The sequence below is a fragment of the Acomys minous genome (assembly GCF_964271855.1).
Source record: "Acomys minous genome assembly, chromosome: 13".
Taxonomy (NCBI): Eukaryota; Metazoa; Chordata; class Mammalia; order Rodentia; family Muridae; genus Acomys; species Acomys minous.
The window spans coordinates 91,173,007-91,197,909 of NC_140495.1; the positions used below are offsets into that span (position 1 = coordinate 91,173,007).

At 40.5% G+C, this 24,903-nt stretch overlaps 1 protein-coding gene across 4 annotated transcripts in view; it reads left to right on the plus strand.

The window, feature by feature from the left end:
• CTNNA3 (catenin alpha 3) overlaps positions 1 to 24,903 on the plus strand; it is a 1,390,227-nt gene that overhangs the window by 36,700 nt on the left and 1,328,624 nt on the right. For 2 of the 4 annotated variants that reach the window (XM_084751942.1, XM_084751940.1), the window contains exon 2: positions 19,265 to 19,368. In XM_084751942.1, the coding sequence (XP_084608068.1) occupies positions 19,270 to 19,368 (99 nt within the window). In that variant the 5' untranslated portion in view covers positions 19,265 to 19,269. Of the gene's footprint in view, positions 1 to 2,913; positions 3,009 to 7,230; positions 7,250 to 19,264; positions 19,369 to 24,903 lie in introns of those variants that run through there. The other 2 variants (XM_084751941.1, XM_084751939.1) reach the window with 2 other exon arrangements.

Here is a 24,903-nt window from a genome sequence, read left to right on the forward strand (position 1 = left end):
GTTCCGGACTTATGTGGCTGATGGCAAAAAGGGATAAGCTAATTACTGACAACAATGGCTTTTCAGTTTTCTTTTGGATGATTAATATGAAAAGCGATTTGGAGCATCTATTTTATACTACTTAGAACATTTCAGTGTAGACAATTAAGGTCATAAAACTTTGAAAAGAGAATCACATTTACAGTTGGTTCCTAACTGGACAACATGATTTTCACCTAGCTGTGCGTTGTTATTATACAAGTAAAAATGAATCCTGTCTTCAGGTTTGATAAATGGTGTGTGTGTGTGTATGTGTGTGTGTTCACATGTTGGTGTAGTGTTAGTGTGTGTCTGCATGTTGAGATCTGAGGTTGACATTGGACGTCTTTCTCAATGATTGTCTACTTTATTCACTGATCAAGACATCTCAACTGAACCCAGGGCTCACCTTTGAATCTGGTCTAGCTACCCAAGCTCTGGGGAACGCAGTATGTGTCTCCCAGCAGTGGTGTTACAGCTGGGACACCATGCTCGGACATTTACCTGGGTGCTTGGGATACAAACGGTGTCCCTCACACTTACTAAGCAAGCGCTTTATCCACTGAAATTTGTTGTTGTTGTTTTGTTTTTCAAGAGATGGTTCCTCTGTGTAGCCCTGACTGTCCTGGAACTCCCTCTGTAGACCAGGCTGGCCCCGAACTCACAGAGATCCACCTGCTTCTGCCTCCTGAGTGCCACCATGCCCGGCTATCCACTGAGATTTTATAGCGCAGTGAAGAACCTCCGACTTGCTTTCATCATCATTATCAGAAATAGTTTTTAAAGGGAATGAAGTTATTTCCTGTTTTAATAACAATGAGAATGGTTTCTTTGGGCCTTTAGATTGGCTTCAGTTTTGTCTTTTGCTGTAGTTAGTAAACTTGAGGGATGTGGTAAAGTAGCTTCAGAGAAGCCTAGAAGATTTTGTTAGTTAAGATAAGTTTGGGCCGGGGATGTGGCTCAGTGCACCACCGTAGCCCAGTGAATTTTTCCCTTTTAGAGGGAGTCAGGCAAAAGGATATTCATCCCTGTCCAAACAGAGTGTTTCGTTGTAACATGAGGGATTTTCGGGTTGCATGCTCAAGAGGCACATAATTATGCTATGGTAGCAGCAACTGTCTTTCCTATAATTAGCCTGTAGCTCCTCAGATACAGGGATACTTACCAACCATTAAGCATGGGAGTTAGGAGATGTAAGTTAAACAGACTACAGGTCAGATTTATACAGGCTAAATGAAATGGGGGTATTTCTAAGTAAGTTTTCTGAGGAAAGTAGAGTTGTTGTGTTTCAGTTCCTACCGAAGTGTGAAAAAATATCATTCAGCATAATACTGAGGGCATTTAGAATCTAATGTCACCCTCAACTGGCAAAATGAAGGATTGCATTTAAAATAATGAGAGGATTAAAAAAAAGTTAATGAACCATCAAAGAATTGAAAAGTAGAAAGTATTGTGAAATGATATAGAAAATTATAAATGTGAATAATTAAACTAGCACATCAATTAAATATTTTCCTAAGTGATACTGGTATGCAAATAACCATAATTATAATTTCCTAGTAGTTTGTTTTACTTTTTGTTTTGTTTTGTTTTTTTTTTGATACAGGGTTTCTCTGTATAGCCTTGGCTGTCCTAGACTCACTTGTAGACCATGCTGGCCTCGAACTCATAGTGATCCACCTACCTCTGCTTCCCGAGTGCTGGGATTAAAGGTGTGCACCACCACACCTGGTTTTTGTTCTACTTTTTAGTCAGGGAAGACGATAGAGGAAGAATACACTAAGGAGAAATGCATATATCCTTTGCATCTATCTCCCATAACAATTTTGATTACTTAACTGATACTTAAATTATATAACATTTAAAAATTATTTATTTTATGTGTATGGTGGTTTTTTTCACATGTATGTCTGAGTACCACGTGTATGTTAGTTCCCATGGAGGCCAAAAGAGGACATTTGATCCCTGGAGGCCAGAGTTACAGAGGGTTGTAAGTTGCCAAGTGAGTGCAGGGCATTGAACCTGAGTTTTCTGTAAGAGCAACTAGTGCTCCTAACCACTGAGCTATTTCTCCAGCTCCATTAAATTACTTTATTTAATTGAAGGTAGGTCTCAATATATTGCCTTGGCTGGCCTGAAACTCACTATGTAAGCCGAACTAGCCTTAAACTCACAGAGATCAGCCTGCCTCTGCCACCTGAGTGTTGGGATTTAAAGGCGTGCAACCCCCACACCTGGTTTAAATTACATTGATTACCTATTTTTACATTACTATTGTAAGATCTCTTGGCATATACTTAATGGTGAGATTTTTTTGGGGGGGGGGAGACACCTTGATTTAATTTCTGTAAAAAGGAAATGGAATATTCTTAAGTAATTTATAGGTGTGCATTAGGAGGAAGGCAGGTGACCTTTTCTTTCTGGCTTTCTGTACTTGGCATTACTGGGAAATGAGTGGGGTGCATTCTCTGTCATACACAAGGCTTTTACCTACATGGCACAGCTGAGCAAAGAACTATTCTCTGAAAAGCCAAATACAAAATAAAAGCTTTTCTTCTAAGCACACACACACACAAAAATTATAGGTGTGATAGTTTTCAAGTATAAAGTGCTCGTGTTGTAAATCCTTTATTTTTACTTGTATAAATTCCATTTTGAGTTTATAGTGATTGGGGTGTACAGTGCAGATGAAAATTGTGTTCAAGCTGATCACAGATAACTTTTCATTGCACCTTTGAAGATTAAAATCTAATGTTTGATTTCGTCTTCACTGGCTTGTTGCTTTAAGAGCACCCATCCCCCTTCCTGCTTGAGCCACTGTGCCCTGTCAGTCATCCTGAAATACACTAGGGTGCTTGTCAGGCTGTTTGCTTACAGATTCATCATAAGCCAAATTGTGAGCCATAACAGTGGCACTGACTTTCTAAATACAAGGAATTGCTTAGGCAGTTGGTTAGTATCTGTGTGGGCAATACTCTGTCCTGCTGTAGGTGAGTCAAGTGTCAACTTTTTAAAATCAGACTTTGTTATAAGAAAAACCCTAATATGTACAGAGTATTTGTTGTTGGGTTAGATAACTTTGGGGGAAACGAGGGGACATGATTACTCTAAAATGGGACGAGTGGAAACTGTGTTGTGCATTTGTAACTTTTATGAGGAAGTTTTCTTTTGGTTACACTGAAGTCAAGACTTTATGAAAGCTCAGATTTTAAAAGTCCACGGTTCTGGGTAGATCAGCAGACATTTCAGACCTAGATAAAAATGCAATGTCTGAACACAGTTTTTTCTTGTGTAGCAAGTCAGGCTGACTCAGTTGAGTAGAAGCTCAATTCTGCTATTTGGAGTGTTTGATTGTGATATTAAAAATAGCGTGAAAACAAATTCCCATGTGCCAGTGCCCACACTATAGTAGTCTTACATCAGAGCCCTTAAAGATTTCCACAGTGAACAGTCTTCACTATTTGAGGAACTGATTATGAGGCACCAGGGACTTCACACTTTTTAATATAAAACTTGTGCAGTGAGCAGTTTATTTGTGCAAACAATTTGATTTCTAATATCAGTCTCTAAACTTAAATTGTGCCTGAGTGTTTTCTAGTGTTACTTGTATCAGCCTTAAGTATTTGCAAAGAGACAACTGATGAAGCAAAGTCAGAAAGAACTCATGGATTCTGATAACTTGTGTCTTGATACAGAGTTAAAATTTTAAGGCTTTCTGTAGGGCAAGTGAGAAAAGATTGTTTTTGTGATGTGTGTAAAGACTGCTTATTTATTCTCCACTTGTAGAGAGGACTTAAGATGCTTACAAGGCTACAGGAAATTCAAGATAAGATAAATTAAATGTGGCGTGAAAGAGAAAAGAAAACCAAGTGTGAGAATATAAAACAGCTGAGAATAGGACTAACGGAGGAAAAAGAGTGATTCTCAACCACAGCTGCATGGCGCTTGTGTCTTACAGATAGACCGAGGAGAAAGCATAGTGTTGCATCTAGTGTGTGTGTGTGTGTGTGTATGTGTGTGAATTTATTACACACAGAAGTCTTACAGAGGGATTTCATGTAAACCTGTTGCCCCCTGTTGTTCAGGGGGAAATGGTGTTGGGTGGTAAGGATGAAGTGCATGTTAAACATTACTTGTGTTTTGGTGGAAATAAAAATGGGGAAATCCTGCCCTTTAGACTCACCAGAAGATTTTTGTGGGCGTAAATGTGCCCTCAGGTTTTCTAAAAGCAGGGGGGGAAAAGCCTCCATTACTCAGTTCAGAAAAAGATTAGAGAGGCTTGGTGTTTGGGGAAAACCCGGGTTGTTTAGTACAGTTAAACATCTACATGTCAGAACAGCTCTGACCAAGTCACTGTTTACAATAAAACATGTCTAGTGATTTTGCACATATCCATGGATACAAGTTCTTGTATTTTGTCTAATGCATGGTTGTAACATGGCTAGTAATATGGCTCTTGTTTTTATTTCTTTTTTTTTTTTTTGGGTTTTGTTTTTGGTTCTTTTTTTGTTTTTGTTTTTGTTTTGAGGCAGGGTCTCACTATGTAGATCTGGCTGGCCTTGAACTCATAGAGATCCACTTGCTCTCCTTTCCAGGTACTGAGATTAATGGCCATTCATTCTTAAACCATAGTAATATACAATACTTTTGAGTTCCAGGACAACCTCTGCCTCCCAAGTGCTGGAGCTAAAGGCATGAGCCCCCACCCCTTTTTTAACTCTTTCAATGTGAATTTAACTTGAATTTCAATCATTTAGGCCAAAACTAACTAGATTAGTCTAGTTGGGAACAAAATTTTTGCGTAAGAGGAAGGAATTTAGAGATACATTTCCTAATGTATTTTGATCTTCACATAGCCACAAAACACCTGCTGCCTTGGGAATTCTGGGTTCAGGGCTGTTTCTCATACCCTGCTAATCCTGATCCATGTAAATGGAAAAAAATGATAGTAGAAGCTCCTGATGCTAACACATTGTACTGAGAAAAGATAAGAGAGCGGCAGCTAAAATTTTGCTAAGGTTCCTCATGTGTACATTCAGATGTGAATGTGATAAACCATGTCAATCGTCTAAGTCTTTTTCTCTTACTTTGTTTTAAAAAATAACTTCAAGAATATTTAAAAAATAGTATAACCACCCTCAAAAATTTTTTCTATAGTTTTGACTATAAACATGTATGTAGGCCAACTTAGAGTTATCGGAAGAAAAAAATACACATCAAATAGATATTATAGCACTGAGTTAAAAATCGCACATAATTGATTAATCAGGTATGTGGCGTGATAGTGAAGACAAAGTGGACACATAGGTTTGCATTCTGGGTAGTAAATATTGTAAGTTAAGTTTGGGAGCTGGAGAAATGGCTCAGTGGTTCAGAACACTTGCTTCCTTCTAGAGAAACTGTTTGATTCCTAGCACCCACTGGTGGCTTACAACTGTCTGCACCTCCACTTCTAGGGATGTAGTGCTCTTTTCTGGCCTCCTTGGCTAGTGAACACGTGTGATGCTCTTACATGCAGGTAAAACACTCATATGTGTACAAGAACAAAATAAAACAAAACGCCTTTTTGAGTAGTTAACTTGGAGCTGGGTCGTGTGACTATGAATACCTGTAATCCTAACACTTCCGAGGCTGAAGCAGGAAAATATTGAGTGTGAGGCCAGCCAGGGGTATGCAATGAGACGCTGAAAAAAAGAAGTAAAGTCAGCCTTGGGTACTTAAGAAATTGAGTGGCATATCAGAGTGGGGCCAACTGCTGAAGAATAGCTGATTAACTCAGGGAAGTATTTGTTCAAAGAACCTTATCACACTTTTCTTTCTTTCTTTCTGTTCTTCTTCTTCCTTCTTTTCTCCTCCTCCTCCTCCTCCTCCTCCTCCTCCTCCTCCTCCTCCTCCTCCTCCTCCTCCTCCTCCTCCTCTTCTTCTTCTTCTTCTTCTTCTTCTTCTTCTTCTTCTTCTTCTTCTTCTGATACAGGGTTCTTGGCTGCCCTGTAACTCACTCTGTAGACCAGGCTGGCTCTGAACTTACAGAGACCCTCCTGTCTCTGTCTCCCATGTGCTGGGGTTAAAGGTGTGTGCCACCACATTTGGCTTTATTTTCCAGTTACTTGTTGAATTTTCTCTATTGATCTTTTATGCTATCTTCAGGCACTTCCTGCAGAACAGTCTGAGAGGTCCTGGGTAGCCAGCAACTTTTAGTCTGCTTACGGCATTGAACAATGGTTCATCCACATTGTTGGGTCCTTTGTTTCTAGGAAATGCTCATTTCTTCAGTGCTCCACAGTGCACTGCATCTCCTGGTTCTCAGACTCAGAGCTGGTGCGTTCACTCTGCTTGATTGGTGGTATTTGCCTTAGCTAGTTCGTTGCTGACAGATGGTCTCTCATTGTCCTGATCTTGTTCACCACTCTTGAGAGTCTGTGCTTTCAAACTGGGTTTGTACAGGGACAGGCCCCTTTGATTTATTTATTTTTTTTAATTTTTATTGTGTGTGTGTGTGTGTATGAGAGACAGTGCCTGAGCAGAGGTCGGAGGACAGCCCTTAGGAGTCAGTTCTCCCCCACCATGTTGGTCTAGAGATAGAACTTAGTCATCAGTCTTGGGAATAAGTATCTTTACTCACTGAGCCCTGCGTGCCGTACTGTGGTTCCTACACCTTCCATATTATGCATCTCAGTGCTGCCAGCTCAGGACCCTTGGATAGGAATGTCAGGGACCATGTGACTTATTTTTAGAGAATATTATTAACATTGTGGTATATTTATTTCTTTGTAGTATGGATAATTTCATGTATTTTGTTTGCTTAGAAGGCATCTTAGATGTTAGGGTGATGATTATACTTCCAGAGTTATGGAAACAGAGAGAAGGAGGCATTGCCTATCTCTACTGTGAGCATGTACATAAGTGTGGTAAGGCTTTATTTTTTAATTATTATATATATTGAACATAAATATACAAATATTTATATAATATTTTATGTATTTTTATATTATTTGTAATGTACAATACAAATATAAATATAAATAATTGTATATGTGTGCCGTAGCATGTATGTGATGCTTGTGGAGGATAGATAGAAAACACACAGGAATTGGTTCTTTCCTTCTGTCTTGAGGGTTCCAGGGATGGAACTCAGGTTGCTTGGCAGCAAGCACCTTTGCCTGCAAAACCATCTGACTGGCCTAACGTGTATTAAGACTTTAAATGGATTGAGTTGAAATTTGAATGATGAGTAGGTATTTGCCCAGTGGATGCTGAGGAGGTATACTCTAGGCAGAAAGAATAGAGTAAAAGTTTAAGGATGTAGTCAGTATACTCTATTAAGAAAACTCTGTCTTCTTTACCATGGGGTGAGTATAGACAGGAGGTGTGTCAAAGAGAGAAGGACAAATTTGGTGAGGCAGGGTAGGACGTATTACTGAGTCACTCAGTGAAATCTGAATTTTGTTTATTTTTTGAAACAGGGTTTTACTATGTAGCCTGTTGGCCTAGAAGTTACATAGATCTGCCTATCTCTGTGTTTTGAGTGCAGAGATTAAAGGCACAAGCTACCATGTTTGTAATTGAAGTCTGAATTTTGGTGTGTGTGTCAAAAATGAGGAATTATAAATGTTTTATGTGGGAAGCTAATGTAGCATTTTATTTTATATTAAAGATATCAGTTCAGGGGCTGGAGAGATGGCTTAGTGGCTAGAGCACTCACTGCTCTTCTGGAGGTCCTGAGTTTAATTTTCAAGATCACAACTCTCTGATGCTGTCTTCTGGTATGCAATTGTACATGCAAAGTACTCACATACATAAAATACACAAAAAGATAGCGTTTCCAGAATAATTTGGAGGATAAATTAGAGGAGTCAAAACTGGAAGAAGGGTAACTAATTGGGGTGTTATTGCCAACTCTGATTAATCTTGTGAGGCCTGAACTAAGGATGTAGAAGTGGGAACATAGGACAGAATTTGCCAGTATGGGAGTTACAGGGGAGACACATGTGGTCTTTTCAGTGACCTAATATGAAGAGAAGGTAGAGTGAAAGAGGGTTCTAGAATTTCTATGTTTGGTGTCCAGCCTTAGGATGATGACTTTAATGTAGTTTAGAACTGAAAAAAGAAGCAACTACTTTTTTCTTTTTCTTTCTTTGTTGTTTTCTTTTCTTTTCTTTTTTTTGTGACAGGGTCTAACTATGTGTCCCTGATTGGCATGAGGCTCACAAAGAACCACATGCTTTCTGCCTCCTGAGTACTGGGCTCAAAGGCATGCACCGCCAACCTATGTTTTAGGTGAAAGACAATGAATCCAGTTTGTGTGGCAGCCTAGGGAGCTGTGGACTAGGAGACCCTGAAGAACACTAGAGAGCAGGACTATTTTTTTCAGTTATGCAGGGAATAAAAAAGAAATATGATTTTGAAAAAAAATCCCACATTCTCCCCCACCTCAGCCATCTATTTATCTAGATATATGCGTGAGTGTGTAAGCCATGGTGCTTGTGTGGATGTCAGAGAACAATCTGGGTGGTGAGGAGTCAGTTTTTTCCCTTCTGCTATGTGGGTTCTGGGGGATTGAACTCAGGATGTCAGGCTTAGCTGCAAGCATCTCTACCTGCTCAGTCAACTTGCAGGCCTGAATTTGTTTTGTTAGCTTTTTACTTTGTTTCAAATCAAGGTTGATAAGAAAATTCTTTACTGTTCTTTTACTGTCTTTCCAAGCTATCAGCCCTCAGGAGATTTCATATATACTTGAGCTGTCTTGTAATATGATAGAATGGGTTGATCCATAGGCTCATTTGACTCAGAACAACAAAAAACCCACAGCCACCTTGAAAGTGTATGTGGAGGCCATGCTGCTCTTGCTTTGGTTGTTTAGAGTTGATGTGTTGCATATTTATGCTATAGCTGAGTGTTATTTCTGTTTTGAAGACAGAAGTTGGAAGACATTGCTACATAGAAAACATGGCGATTCCTGTCTTTTTTTCTCTTGCTAAAAGGTTTAGAATATATGTCATTGTGAAATAGTTGTGAACTGGTATTTTATATGACAACAGTTGTAAAGTATATCACCAGAGGAAGGGAGTGAGGTCATCTTGTGAAACTCTTACATGCAATATTATCCTTCAGTTAAATCAGAAATGAAGTTATAGTTCCTTGCTTCCATCACAACAACAGCAACAAAAACAAGAGAGGCAGGTTGCCAAGATGGCTCAGAAGGTAAGGACACTTGCCACCAAGCCTGATGATCTGTGTTTTGTCCCTGGATTCTGTATGGCAGACACAGAGAACCAACTCCTACCAATTGTCCTTGGACCTTCGAGGACACTATGCACTATGATACTTGTGCTCATCCTCAAATAAATAAATAAATAAATAAATAAATAAATAAATAAATAGAAAAAGCCTTGGAAAATAAAAAGGACATTTGTCTCAACTAGCTGTTTGTGATTAGAGGGACTTAATACTTATATAGAAGTAGAGTTTTTTTTTCTTTGTTCTACTTCTAATGTTAGAGCAATCCCTGCACTTTCATTTTAGTTTTCATTAAGGTGTACATGTGAGGAAACAAGCATAACTTTGGACACACATATTTTAATTTTTTTATACAACTCATCATTGTGGGAGGAGGAAACAAATCAATTTGATAATTTCTCAAAGAACTTTAGTAAGATGACTCTCCTAGTGTTTAATAAACAGAGCTTCAAATGCCATACTCCAGGACGCTCTTAAAAGTTTCTGTTCCAACATGCCTGTGATAGCCAACATTTGTTCTAGTGTAGGCCGTTTCAATCTGTTGAAGCTCCTAAGTCTTGGATGCCGAGAAAATGAAAAAAATATTCTTGAGGACAGTGGGTCTTAGTGCATATGGCCGCTGTGCCCCCAGCAGGGAGCAGGGAGGACACTTCTTATGCACTTCTCTGGAATTGATTTCCAATGGCTCAAGGCCCTTCAGAAGGCCAGTGTTCATTCCGACTTTCCCCCCTAGTGTTCTCTAGGCATGCTGCACTGCTAATTAGTTCAGGAGGCATCTGAAGGGAGCTCTGCTCTAGATTCTACTTATGAGAATGGAATGAAAGCAGTCTTGAGTAATAATAATGGGCTCTATAGATGACAGTTGTTTACGCTAAATGTACACAAGCAGACTCAGCCATCTTACTGAAAATGGAATAATGGCTCCAACTAACACTTGTTGAACCCTTGCTAGGTGCCAGAGATTGGGCTAAATTATTTAGGATATTTATGTTTATGTATGACTTATTTCACTTTTAAAGTCTCTGTTAGGAGGGCGCTCTTACTCTTCTCATTTACCAGATGGTGAAACAAATATTCAGAGAGAATCCAGCAGCTTGTCTATAAAGTTCCCAGCAAAGGGCCTAGAGAGATGGCTGAGTGAGTAAAGATGCTTGCCACCAAGGGTGACAGTCTGAGTTCCATCCTCAGAGCTCACATGGCAAAAGGGACAGAACCAATTTTCACAGCTGTCCCCTGACTTCCACACTTGTGCTGTGTGTGTGTGTGTGTGTGCACGTGTGCATGTATGTGTGTATGTGTATTCATGTGCATGTGTGTGACTGTGCAGACAAATAAATATATGAATGTAAAAACAAAGTTTGGGTTTTCACCTGGATAGTCCAGTGTCAAAGCCAGTGCTCTTAATCACTGAGATCCAACAGTACTGTCATGGTGGGGAGTTTAATAGTCCTTTAGCAGAGTGTGTTGGGGAAGGATGTCTTGAATTGGCCCCCATATATTGCTCTAAGTGAAGATGAAATCTAGCCTTCCTTTGCTGAACAAACTGTGAACCTTCCTGCTAACATTTGCAAGACTGGCCTTACTTTGAAAATGGCACATATTTCCAATTCATCTGCCCAGATAGGGAACATTTTTATACTTTACTCAAAGGCAACTATTAGTCTGTTGTGTTAATTACTTTTCTGCTGTTGATGTGAGAAAACACTCCGACAAAAGCAGCTTACAGAGGAAAGGGCTTACAATCCCTTTGTCAGGGAAGCATAGCTGGAGGCTGTCTGAACACATTCACACATAGGAAGGACAGAGAGAGAGAGAGAGAGAGAGAGAGAGAGAGAGAGAGAGAGAGAGATACAAAGAGACACAGAGAGACAGAGAGACAGAGAGAGAGAGAGAGAGAGATACAAAGAGACACAGAGAGACAGAGAGAGAGAGAGAGAGAGAGAGAGAGAGAGAGAGACAGAGAGAGACAGAGAGAGAGAGAGAGAGGGAGAGAGAGAGAGACAGAGAGAGACAGAGAGAGAGAGAGAGAGAGAGACAGAGAGAGACAGAGAGAGACAGAGAGAGAGAGAGAGGGAGAGAGAGAGAGAGAGACAGAGAGAGACAGAGAGAGAGAGAGAGAGAGAGAGAGAGAGAGAGAGAGAGAGAGAGAGAGAGAGAGAGAGAGAGACAGGCATGAAAATGAGATAGCCTTCCTCTGGTGCCAGTATGAGAGTTTATGAATGTTTGATCAATGTGTGTAAAAACTAGCAACTGCAGTTTCCTCTTCTCAGTTGTTTATGGCCTGAAACTGCTAACTTACAAAGAGCTTCTGCAGACACTAGCTGATCCCTCCCTTTGAGCTGTACTTCGTGAACTTGCTGAGCTACACTAGTTGGGGCCATCCCATCAGAGTGCACCCAGCACACTTGACCCAGCCTTTTTCTTTCTATGTCTGTGGTTTCTTCAGTGTTACTGGCTTTTTTCATTCCATCGATGCTTCTAGTTAGGGTTTCAGGACCAAGCCATGTGGATCAGGACATATTTCTATTTCATGTATGTGTGCATTGTGTGTGTGTGCGTGTGTGTGTTTGTGTATGTGTGGCTGCATGCATGCGCATAGGAAGAACTGAGCTGATGCTGAGAATCATCCTCTGTTTCTCTTCCACCTCATTCATTGAAGCAGGCTCTCTCAATCAAACCCAGAGCTCACCAGTATGGCTAGTCTCAATAGGTAGCTTGCTCTTGGGATTTCTCATCTCTGGTTTCCAAGGCTGGAGTTAAAGGCAGGCTACCACACCTACCTGATATTTTATGTGCATTCTGGGGATCTGAACTCTGGTTTTCACATTTGGGTGGCAGGTGCTTAACCACTGAACTCAGCCCACTTTGTTCCTTTCCATGCTGGCAATTCTGACATTTATATTCTCTCTTCTTTCTCTTCTCTCTTCTCTCCCTCTCTCTCTCTGCCCTCTCATCTCCTCTCTGACTGAGTATGTCTTTCTATTTCTCTCTTGAGACAGAGTCCCACTTTATAGCCCTGGGTAGCCTGGAACTTGCTATATAGATCACGCAGGCCTTGAACTCATGGAGATTTCCCCTTCTTTTTGCCTCTCAAGTGCTCTGATCGAAGGTTTATGAACACTTGCGCCTGGCCCTAGCATTTATATTTTCATTCCAGATTGATTTTTACAAACTCTACTCTTATATATCCATCTTCATCATCTTATTATTATTGTGTCTACCCTCACCCCAGTTAATGGCAACGCTCTTTCCACTTGCTCCAAACTCCCCCAAAAATGATACCATGATTCTCTCTCTCTTACGTCTACTTAGGAATTCCAATTGGCTCAACCATCAAAATGCATCTATGACTGGCCAGATACAGCCTCTTCTATTGCTATTATACAGATCTAAGCCATTGTGATAATCTCTAATTTCCATGGTCAATTTGATTGGAGAAAGAATCCCCCAGGAGGTCCACCATTTGGTTTATCTATCTATAAGGCTGGTTCTAGATATGATCAGCTGAGGGGTCTGGGAAAGCCTTATTCTAAAGGTGGCTGGCAGCACCACGGGGCCTGGGGTCCTAGGCTGAGTATAAGGGAAGGATAAAGACATCTAGGCACCTGCACTTCCCCATTCTTTGCTTCATGATCAACGGCACAGAGCAAGCATCTCTCAAAGCTGTGCCCTGCTGACTTTGAAACTGGCTTTAGAGAGTTGGGAACTGTGGGCTAGAGAAGCCCATAGAATGCAGTAAGCAGAGTGTAATTAGCAATTGTGGTGGGAGTGTGGATGGCTGGAATGCCAATAGGAATGCGATCTTATAATACCCTTCTCTGTTGTTGCCAGGGCATGGGATGTTCTGTAATAGAGACACGCTCAGGGTATTATATGGTGAGCTGTGAGCTAGCTCAGACTGATGTGTGACAAACTTGTGCCCCTCATGATCCCCCATAGTTGACTGCATTTAAAAATGAGCGTTAAGCAATTTTAAAGTAATTAAAATTTAGTTTTAAGTAGGGGGATAAAGTCAAAATTGAGGCATTTTGTGTGTGGGGGGGCAGGGGAAGAGGGAAGGATCCAGTAGTTAGGTTTGCCTTGTCTTGAGTTTTGTTGCCTAAGATTCTGAAAACTGTTATTTTATCCTAGCTTGTCTCTCATCAAACCTCTTACTTTATAGAACCATTCCTCTTGGATCAGAAAAGTCCTTTCTAAATTAAATGGTATAGTAAGCCCCTCATTATTTCTATCCATCCAAGCCTAGGATATTGTTGTTTGCAGGAGGTTTTCTTGAGTGTTTGGAGGTCCTCCCTAATGCTTAGTGTTTTACAGATTATAAAACTCTGGTGCTTTACAGTGTGACACCTACAGTGCAGTGAGATTTTGCTATGCACTCAGTTGTCATGTTGCTGTAAGAGGCGAGTCACAGTTGGACAGACTTTGACCTTTCCTTGGCCTCATTTGCAAACTTCTGCAGTCGTCTACTACTTATTGTCCCAGTTTCCAATCAGTCAGGGTTACTGAACAGGACAGATACCAAAGATCAGAAAGACTTTTTATAAGAAACAGCATTTATTCATAGAATAATAATTATGTGTAGCCAAGGTTCCTCAAGGACTTGGTTTATTATTTTATAATTCTGCCATGGAAAAGTAAACTTCTGAATAATGAACTCTACCTAATGTGAATTAATTACACAAATATAGAATTAGAAGATAGCTTGGTTAAATTAGGTTTGTATTTTATCTCTTAGCTAAAAACATTCTACACATGTTGTGCATGATTTTTCCTCTCCCTATTTCTTTTTTTCTCCCTTACTTCCAGTTTCTAGTGTTTAATGTAGCTTTGGAAGCCCATTGAGAATTCTGAAGTAAAGACATATTTTTAAGGTCTTGTGAAGGCTCACTTCAGTCTAATTTTAGTGGACAACAATGTCCTTACCTTTGTCCCTGAGATGAAAAACAAATGTCAACAACCTTGATTTCCTTTTTAAAAAATATTTATTTTATAAAAATATTTATTTACTTTATTTTGTGTGTGCTTTGTATGTATGTATGTATGTATATATGTATGTATGTATTGTATGTATGTTTGTATGTGAACCATATCCGGTGCCCAAGGAGTTAAGAAGGTAGGGTTAGAACCCTGGAATTGGAGTTATAGACAGTTGAGAGCACCATTTGGGTGCTGGGAACCATACCCAGATCCTTTGCAAGAGCATCCAGTGCTTTTAACTGTTGAGCTATCTCTCCAGCCCAGTTTATTTCATTTTTAATTGTGTGTCTCTCTGCGTGTGAACACATAGCTTGTTCACAGAGGTCAGAGATGTCAGATCCCTTACATCTTGAGTTTCAGGAGGTGATGAGCTGCTTGACATGAGTGCTGGAACTGGACTGGGCATGTCTGAAAGAGCAATATGTGTCTTTACCTACTGAGATATCTCTCCAGCCTAACAATTTGGATTTATATGTAGCAAGTACCTGTCATAAGCAGGCTAGCAGGTTAAAAAAAAACCCTGTTTTTGATTGGACTATAATGTTATACACCAAAAGACATATCTTATTGTATAGATTGACTTTGGGTTACAAATGGGGGCCTGGAGAGATGTCTCAGTGGGTGGTTAAAAGCACTTGTTGCTTTCCCAAAGAACCTGGGTTCTGTTTATGGCACCCAGATGGTGGCTTACAACCTTCTGTTAATGCCAGTTTCAGGGGATCTAATGCCATCTTCTGACCTCCGCTGTCACCAGGCACACACGTGGTACATAGATATGGATGCAGGCCATATGCTCATACACCCCCCAAAAAATTAGGTCACTAGGGTAATCTCCTCTCAATGTTGATATGTATGTGTTATAAGGAAGGAAAGTGATAGGCAGAATGATTAGGAACCAAACTCAAAACATTTCCGTCCTATGTTGCATTAAGAGAAAACATTTGTTAATAGTGTTTGGATTCTTCTTCTTCTTCTTCTTCTTCTTCTTCTTCTTCTTCTTCTTCTTCTTCTTCTTCTTCTTCTTCTTCTTCTTCTTCTTCTTTTTTAAAGAATATCTTCCATATTTTTACTGAGTAGCTGAGGAAAGAGACCTTAAAAAAAAATTGAACAGTGAAAAGGAGCGGGACATAATATAGTAGTGGTCTACACTGTAGGACACCATGACATTATATCACATACCACCTAGCAGTAATCCACACTACCACATATGTTTGATGTATCATGTGTAGTATAACAATAAGATATATACCTTATATATTGCATATATAACATGTTGTTTGTATATATATGTATATATCATCCTGAATGGTTATTTCCAAGCCAAATTGGCTTTTAAAAAGTAAAGAAGGAAAAAAAAAGTAAAGAAGGGACAGGATAGCGGCTCATCATTGCAATCCCAGAACTTGGGAGGTTGAGGCAGGAGGGTTGAAGCTAGCTTGGGCTATATGATGAATTCTAGGCCAGTGTGAGCTATCAACTGGTTGAGACCCTGCCTCAAAAATCCAAAACCATCTCACATACTCTGGTGCCTCACCTTTGACCATGTCCCCTGGAGGGGGAGACCTGGTGGCACTCAGAGGAAGGACAGCAGGTTACCAAGAAGAGACTTGATATCCTATGAGCATATACAGGGGGAGGAAATCCCCCTTAGGAACAGCCATAGGGGAGGGGAATAAGGGGAAAATGGGAGGGAGGGAAGAATGGGAGGATACAAGGGATGGGATAACCATTGAGATGTAACAAGAATAAATTAATAAAGGAGAAAACAAAACAACAACAACACCAAAAATCCAAAACCAACCAAATAAACATAAATAAAGTGATAGTTGTTCTTGTAAGTGAGTGACTTGCAATGGCATTGAGTGCAGACTGAGAATAAGGACATGCTTGACTGCCCTGAAGTGGAAAGGGAGCCCCAAGGGGGCTGTTTGGATTATGTTTAGTAAGAGAACTATCTAGAAAAGTGCTACGTCTCACAAAACTTGCTCTGTCTCTATAATCAGCTATGCTGGTGGCTTTTATATAAAACTGTCAACATTTAAAATGGCAAGAGGACCCCCTAGGGCACGTCCACTCTATTTATAAAGTGTCCTTTTTCCACCCACTTCAGATTGTGTATTTTAATTTTTTGTGTTGACTATACAATGATTTGATAGTGTCTATGAAATGATAGTGTACACTGGTGCCTTTAATAGTATAGAAAAACCTCAGAGCATATGGTTGTACTTAAATGCTTTTTATCAATTATTAAGTTCATCATAATTGGTTCCTTTGAGACTTTCAGTATAATTATCCTTGTTTTTAATATTAAATTTCACTGAAGACACATGAAAGAATTAGAAATATTGTAACAATATTCGATCACAAGCATGTCTGAACTTCAATATTTAGATTATGTACAAATATGATGCTAAGTCCCTGGGGAAAGCCATTCAAGAAACTTCTGCTTTTCTCAAGAATACATTTAAACATTCTTTGACAATTTCACATAAACATTTCAGTGATTTTTTCATCCTTCTCACTACATCACCATCTCTCATCCTCCTTCCTACCTCTTTCACTGAAGCCCCTCTTTCCTCTCCCACTTTCATGTATCTGTGTGTGTGTGACCCACTGAGTTTAATCGGGGATGCTTGCCTAAGCACGGGTGGGAGGTTATTTACTAGAGTGAGAGCAACTTATGAGTGGCTGCACCACGGAAGAAAATGACCCTGCCCCAGCCACCATAACAGGCAACAGGGAGGGATGGGACATTATGAGCCCTTTCAACATTCATGATGAAATGTTGACAGGCTGATCACTTATACTCATCGACACAGACAGAGGTTTCAGAGGGATTATTAGGGTGTTTCCTGGGGGCATTTCACTAAGCTAAGGGAAACCATGGGAGAGAGTAGGTAGACACTAAATGGGGCGGCTTTCTATCGGTAGTCTTATTTCTGCGGGTTATACATTCTGTTTGTTTTTTAAAATATTTACTTTAATTATGTTTACTTTAATTTTATGTGCATGTGTGTATGCCTGAGTGTGTGTATGTACTGCATGTGTGTTTAGGTGCCCACAGAGGTAAGAAGAGAGGTTGGATCCTCTGAATTTGGAGTTACAGATGGTTGTGAGCTGCCATTTGGGTGCTGGGAACTGAACCCGGGTCCTCGTGTGTGTGCACATGTTCATGTATGTGTGTATTTGTGTTTTATGTGTATATACTCATGTGTGTGTTTGTGTGCATGTACAGGTGTGTGTGGTGGTCAGAGGTTGGTATTGAGGTCTTGAACTCTTTAAGATTTATTTATTTATTACTATGTATACAGTGCTCTGCCTGCATGTACACCCACAGGCCAGAAGAGGGCATCAAATCACATTATAGATGGTTGTGAGCCACAATGTGGTTGCTGGGAACTGAACTCGGGACCTCTGGAGGAGCAGTCAATGCCCTTAACCTCTGAGCCATCTCTCCAGCTGTAGGTCTTGCACTCTTTTCGCCTTATTTTAAATTATTTAAACATATTTTAATGTGTTATTATGAGTGGTATGTGTGCATATTATGAGTGTGGAGATCAGAGAACAACTTTGCAGAGTTATTTTTCTCTTTCTCCTTTCCATGGCTCTGGGGATTGCACTCAGGCTTGTCAGGCATAGTGTTTTTACCTGCTGAGCCTTTATGCTAGTCCTTGGTCTTACCATTTGAGTCAGGTGTCTCACTGAACCTGGAGCTCATCAGCTCAGCTTTAGACTGGTGTCCCAGCAAGCCCAGGGATCCTTTTGTTTCACCTCCCTATTGCATGGGTTATAGTTGCTTTTACCTGTCTTCTGCATGGATGATAGGGATCCCAGCTCAGGACTTCATAAGGGGGGTGCCTAGTTAACTGAGCATCTCCTCATCCTCTTGAATTGGTTTGTATCATTATTTCTTTTTTTCTAAGGACAGGCTCCTATTATGTAGCCCTGTTTGGCTTGGAATTCACTATGTAGATGAGGATGGCCTCAAATTCACAGGAAGCTACTTTCTTTGCTTTTCTAGGTGCGGGGGGGGGGGGGGGCGGTTAATGGTATAGACTACCAAAACTGGCTAAAGATGTTAATATCTAAAACAATGACTTACAGTAACTTTTACTCTTATATTGTCTGGTGACTTAGTTATTGTTCTGTTGCTGTGATAAAACATCATGACTAAGGCAGTTCACAGAAGGAGTAGTCAATTTGAGCCCATGGTTGGAGAGGTTTAAGAGTCCATCCTGGTAGGAAAGCACTGCAGCAAGCTACAGGCGTGGTGGTAGGAACAGGAGGCTGAGAGCTCATTTCTTCAACCGCAAGCACAAAGCAGAAAGAGCAAACTGGCAGGAGGGTGTAGCCTTAAACTCACAAAGCCAGCCCCTAGTGACTTTCTTCCTCCAGTGAAGTGACACCTTCTAAGCCTCCCAAACAGCGCCACCAACTGAGGGCGAGTGTTCAACTGTTTGAGACTATAGGAGACATTTCTCATTCAAAGCACAATATCTTTTCCAACTATCAATGCTTTCCCACAGGCTTTTTATTTTCTCTAATAAATAGCCATTCAAAATTTTATTAGTTTCTTTTCTATATAAGAAAGAAACTTGTTCCAACCACCTTTTACAACTAAAAGTCTCCAATAAGCAGCCTTATACACACAGAGAGATGCATCCACATACAGATTACCTGAGCATCATGAGTTCACGGGAGCCAAATGTCTTGCCTACCGCCAGGTTATGTGTCAAGACATCCCCAACGACTTCTGATTTATATTCTAAGCAGATATGAACTCATATGATAAGTTTGGTAGTTAGTTACGAATTTGCTAGCGTTCCTCAGAGCCAAGCCCAGGCAGCATGGCCTCAGAGAACAGCTTGGGAGTGTCTTGTTTCTCTGATGGTGGGTTTGGCACCCCGAGCCTCAGAGGACTGAAAAGAAGTGCGAAATAGAACTCCCACTTACTCCATGGTTGTCAGGAACCCTGTACTTTGGAAGAATTTCCCTTCACTGATAAGCATGGTGTTTTTCTGTCTGTGCGCAGGCCACATGTCGGCAGAAACACCAATCATCCTGAATATGGACGCTCGGGATCTGCAGATCCGGACGTTCACCGTAGAGAAGCTGCTGGAGCCCCTGATAATCCAGGTACAAGCACGTTGGGTGCTGCAACCACTGTGTTTTCTGGAATTTAAAACCGTGGGAACAGCAAGGAACCAAGGAAAGGCTTGGTTTTGTATATAAATAAATACACGGTCTAAGTTATCCTTTATTTAAACTGGCATTAGATGGGTGCATACCTTTAATTCCAGCACCCAGGAGGCAAGAGGCAGAAAGATAAATCTCTCAGAGTTCAGGGCCAGTCAGTTTACACATGGAGACCCTGTCTTAAATTCCCATATAAGCTGATATTAAAATATAAAAGTATATATTTGGCATTAATAATATAATTCTGAAAGTTTTCCTTTAGATTGTTTTTGGCAGTAACTGTAATAAATGTTATATAATACATGTTATATGTTATATATGTCTATATAACATATATGTTGCATATTTATATTACATATGACATGCGTTAAAAATTTTTTTTTTTAGTTAGGATCTATGTTGCTCAGAGTGGCCTCTAGCCCATAATCCTTTTGCCTCATCCTCCATGGTGTTGGGATTACATATGTGCACCATAATGTCAAGAGGTGTATATAAGTAACTATTATTATTATTAATTATTAGTGTGTGTGTGTGTGTGTGTGTGTGTGTGTGTGTGTGTACATGATGAGTGTAAGTGAGCACCCATGTTGTACCATAAGAGTCGAGGTTAGAGGACAACTTTGTAGAGTTGATTCTCTCTTGGTTGTCAGGCTGTGTGGCAAGTGATTTTATTGCTGGACCATCTCCCTGACTCCAGAGGTATATATAATTTGCAAAACATTGTTCTATAAATTATCTTGCTTAGCCAGGCATGGTGGTGCATACCTTTAATCCTAGCACTTGGGAGGCAGAGGCAAGCAGATCTTTGGGAGTTTGTGGCCAGCCTGGTCTATAGGCTGCCTCAAACTCGTGATCCTCCTGCCTCAGCCTCCTTCAACAAATCCTACTGGTGTGTGCTTCCACAACTGGCTAATTTAAAATGTATGTCTAGCTACTTATATCTTTGCTAGTTCTTGGATGCATGAATGAATGAATGAATGAATGCTGTTTCTTTCTTTTGCCACCAGCTGCCTGTGTTTAGGGTTTACCTCTAGGCTTTCTGGCCAATGGATTTGGTATAATAAATGCAAGTATAATTTTAAAGTTGTCTTATACTGCTTTACTGTAGTGCTGACTCTAGAAGTGGGTTACTGTTCACCCTTTCTCAGACCCAGGCATGTTTTAAAGTCCAGGGTCAAAAAATAGGATATGGTTAAAACTCATAACTCGGGGATAGTAGTTAAAAGCTTGTGCTTAGTTAATCTTAAACTATGTGACATGATTCCAAAAATATTGTTAAGTTGGGATATATTAATTCTAGAGACGTTCAGTTGTTTACAATGTTAAAACTTGGTTATTGTGGTCTACTTTCATTCTCAAGAGGTTAAAAATCAGTGACTCAAAAAATGTTTTTGCTTTAGATTTTTATAAGCCATAGACTTTTTATAAACTAAATCATACAGGAAACTGTTATGCTCTATAATTGTACACCATAAACAGGTTGAAAATTTCCCAGTCTCTTTATGGATTGTGTTTATGACTTCGAAGACTGTGTCAGCTGGGTACATGTCCCTAGCTGCAGATGGTTTCACAGAGTCTGGACAGCAAGTAGGCCAGCCTGCTCTTCCTGGACATGTCCAACTTTTTGGCTTTTTGCTACTCCCCGCAACGTCAACAGGAAGTAGACGAAGATGATTACTTTGCCTGTAGCCATTTTTTTCTTATCAACAAAAAGGATGTTACACTTCAGACCCAGGAGAAACAGCTTCAGGTCCTCCTAGCATCCCGAGGTCAGTCCCTATCTGCTGCAGGGCGTGGCTTGCCTACCCTGCCCTCCCTCTCTTTATCTTTCTCTCTCCACTCCTCCCTAGTTCCTTAGTTTTTTAATTAAACAAAAAAAGGCAGGAGTGTTAGTATACATGCAGCCCCATAGTCTGCCCTTCAGGGTCCTAGGAACCTCTTACATCATCACCTGCTGCCACCGGCCAGGTATGTGCAAGTGTATGCCAGATACAATGGTCCCCCCACCCCTTTCTCTCTCCCTCTCTTGATCTCTCTGCTCCCCCTCTGTTCCGTTTCTCTCTATGTCTTTCTCTGCCCTCATGGCTCTGTCTCCGTCTGTCTGTCTGTCTACATATCCGATCATCTGCCCTCATGGCTCTGTCTCCGTCTGTCTGCCTGTCTACACATCCAATCATCTGCCCTCATGGCTCTGTCTCCGTCTGTCTGTCTGTCTACGTATCCAATCATCTGCCCTCATGGCTCTGTCTCCGTCTGTCTGTCTGTCTACGTATCCAATCATCTGCCTCTATGCCTCCTTCTGGAGGCCATAATTCCTCTCCTCTTCCTTCCCCCCAATAAATCTCCTTTATACCAGATAGATATATTGCCTGGAATTAATCATTGTTATAACACAGGATGGCCAAGGGTCTGTTACACAGAGGAACCCTGTCTCAAAAAACAAAACAAAACAAAAAATTTGCTTATAGTCATGAAAACTGAGTCAATTTAGTGTAATTCCATCCATCTTTAGTATTAGAGAATTTCAGTGGTTTGACCTAAGATACATGTTGTCTCATTTTTCACAAAGTAAACTATAATTCAAATACCAAAATATGGGAGAAAAGCAGTTAAATAAAATAATTTTGTGATAGTCTTCTATGAAATAAGTAACCATTTGAAAATATGAATAACAGTTTTTGGTTTTTGAGACAGGCTTTCTCTGTGTAGCACTAGCTGTCCTGGACTTACTTTGTAGACCAGGCTGGCCTTGAACTCACAGAGATCTGTTTTCCTCTGCCTCCAGAGTGCTGGGATTACAGGTGTGAGCTGCCACAGCTGGCTGGATTTTCTGTATTTAAAAATTTTTTTTATTAACATAAATTATGTATACAAATTGATTCCTTTGAAATTTTCATACATGTAGAAGATGTATTTTGATCATATTCACCTCATTACCATTTCACGTCCCCATCTCACTCATACTGCTCATTTGATTTTCTTGGTGCAGAGTTTGAAGGAATCTATACATTTATGTAGATTTACATATTTTACCTTTAAGAGCAAAACTGGTAAGGGAACTCCCCCTAGATCTACCTTACATAATGCATCTAGGCCCCTTCTTCCAAAAACAGTACACTCTCAGGGTTTACTTGGTGAAAAACTACAGTGACCTTATGTCTGATTATTCAAGCATTCTTGTATTTCTTGTAGGAAGCACAGCAGAGCAGCTATAGGACAGACACAGGACATGTTTTCACTGAGCACAAATTGAGACCTACTACTGGGAAGGCAATTCAAAACATTTCTCACTGGTGATAGCTGAGCTGTATATTAACTATTGCTGTCTTAAAGGTGTTAACACCTGAACTTAATACTGCTTAAGCCAGCCACTGAATGGTTTCATGTTGAGAGACAAAATAAAATTCTGTCTGTCTGTGTTTCTTATCATTCTATCAATCATCTGTCTATCTATCTATCTATCTATCTATCTATCTATCTATCTATCTATCATCTGTCTATCTACCTACAATCATCTTTCTTCCCCAGGTTAAATTCAAACTCAGAGTATTCCTGACTTTGTCTTGTTAGTGCACTATTATCTGACTTTATTTTTATTTTTCTGACAAAATTCACTAAAAAAATTAGAATCTCTCTGGAACAGGGCAAAGAAAATTAAATCACACTCGATTTACTACCAACAGACAGACATTAGTGCATTTCCTTCTAAGACAGCAAAATAATGGGTAATTTTCTTAGAGCTGTATACTATTCTTAAAGTTATTCTTATAAATCTTTCTCATTTTCTCTTTTAACCCTGCTATCACACAAATAACTGAGACTCTTCTATTTGTTTAATAATAAGCTTCACAACACAATAACCGAGCAGCTTTAACTCTATTCTTAACCCTCTAAACTAATCTGGCTTCCTCCAGAGTAAATCCCTGAGATTACTTGCACTTTATTGCTTTCCTGCTTCAGCTCCACTTTTCTGGTCTCTCTGGGGTCTCCCCTGTGGCTGAATCCCTTCCTTCTTTCTCCTCTAACTCCTCTTCTCCTGGTTGGCAGGAAGTCCATCCCTATTCTCCCCTGCTCAGTGATTGGCTGTAAGATGCTTTATTGGCATATCAGGGCACAATTGGGGAGCAGTGTTTACACAACATTGAGACAGGAGATTCTCAGAACAAGGCTTGCAACCAGATGTGGGGGATACAGAAATCAGCATTTGAATTACACAATAACCTTATGCCTATATAATATAGAGAATATAAATTCAGTGAATAGTGCAGGTGTGCCACACCTGCTATTTGGGAAGTTGAGGTAGCCTAGCCAACACATACACATGTGTATATTGAATACATATATATGCGCGCACATATGTGTGTGTGTATACACATACATACACATATATGCACACATACACACATGTATATATATGCACACTGGATTATGCACATATACATTTATGGGTACATGTGTATATATGTATTTATATATATACATTGAATATATGCACAATGAACATATACACTGAAAAATGTTATTTTTCTTTCCTGTTTTTGTGAAAAAACACTATGACAGAAGCAACGTTATTCAGCTCATACTTCAAGGTTACAGTTCATCTTGGCAAGGAAATTACAGAAACAGAGTGTCTTAGTCACTGTTCTATTGCTGTGAAGAGACACCATGAACAAGGCAATTCTTATAGAAGAAAGACTTTAATTGGGGTTGGCTTATAGTTTTAGAGTTTTAGTTCATTACCATCATGGTGGGAAGCATGGCAGGAATGGTGCAGTGATTGGCAGGAGGGGGGGGTGGAGAGAGGGAGACTGGTCTGGTTTGGGCATTTGAAACCTCCAAGGCCATCCCCAGTGACACACTTCCCCCAAGAAGGCCACAACCCTAATGCTTAGTGCCACTCCCTGGTGACTGAACATTCAAATAGTTGAGCCTACTAAGGGGCCACTCTTATTCAAATCGCCTCCAGGAGCTTGACAGAGAGCAGTGGATTGATGTTTGCTTGCCAGTGCTCAGCTGCTTCTCCCTCTTTCATTCAGTCCAGAGCCCAGCCATGAAATGGTACCTGCTCGGAATAACTGCTGCCCTAAGGCGACGCACGCTGCCTTTCTCTAGCAGAAAGGGAAAATACAGGAGATTTGTCGCCAGCCGAGGGGAGGAGCTGCTGGCTCTGACTGGGCTCTACCTGATCAATAGACCTAGCAGGGGTCATTCTTGCGCACCCTCGTTAGGACCGCCCACTTTATCCGGAGCTGTGGGCCTTGCTGGCAGGGAATAACTGCTGCCTTAAAGCGTCTGGGAGCGGTCTAACCTGCCTGTGTCCCCAGCCACGGGGACGAGCTGCTGGCTCTGACTGGGCTCTACCTGATCAATAGACCTAGCAGGGGTCATTCTTGCGCGCCCTCGTTAGGACCGCCCACTTTATCCGGAGCTGTGGGCCTTGCTGGCAGGGAATAACTGCTGCCTTAAAGCGTCTGG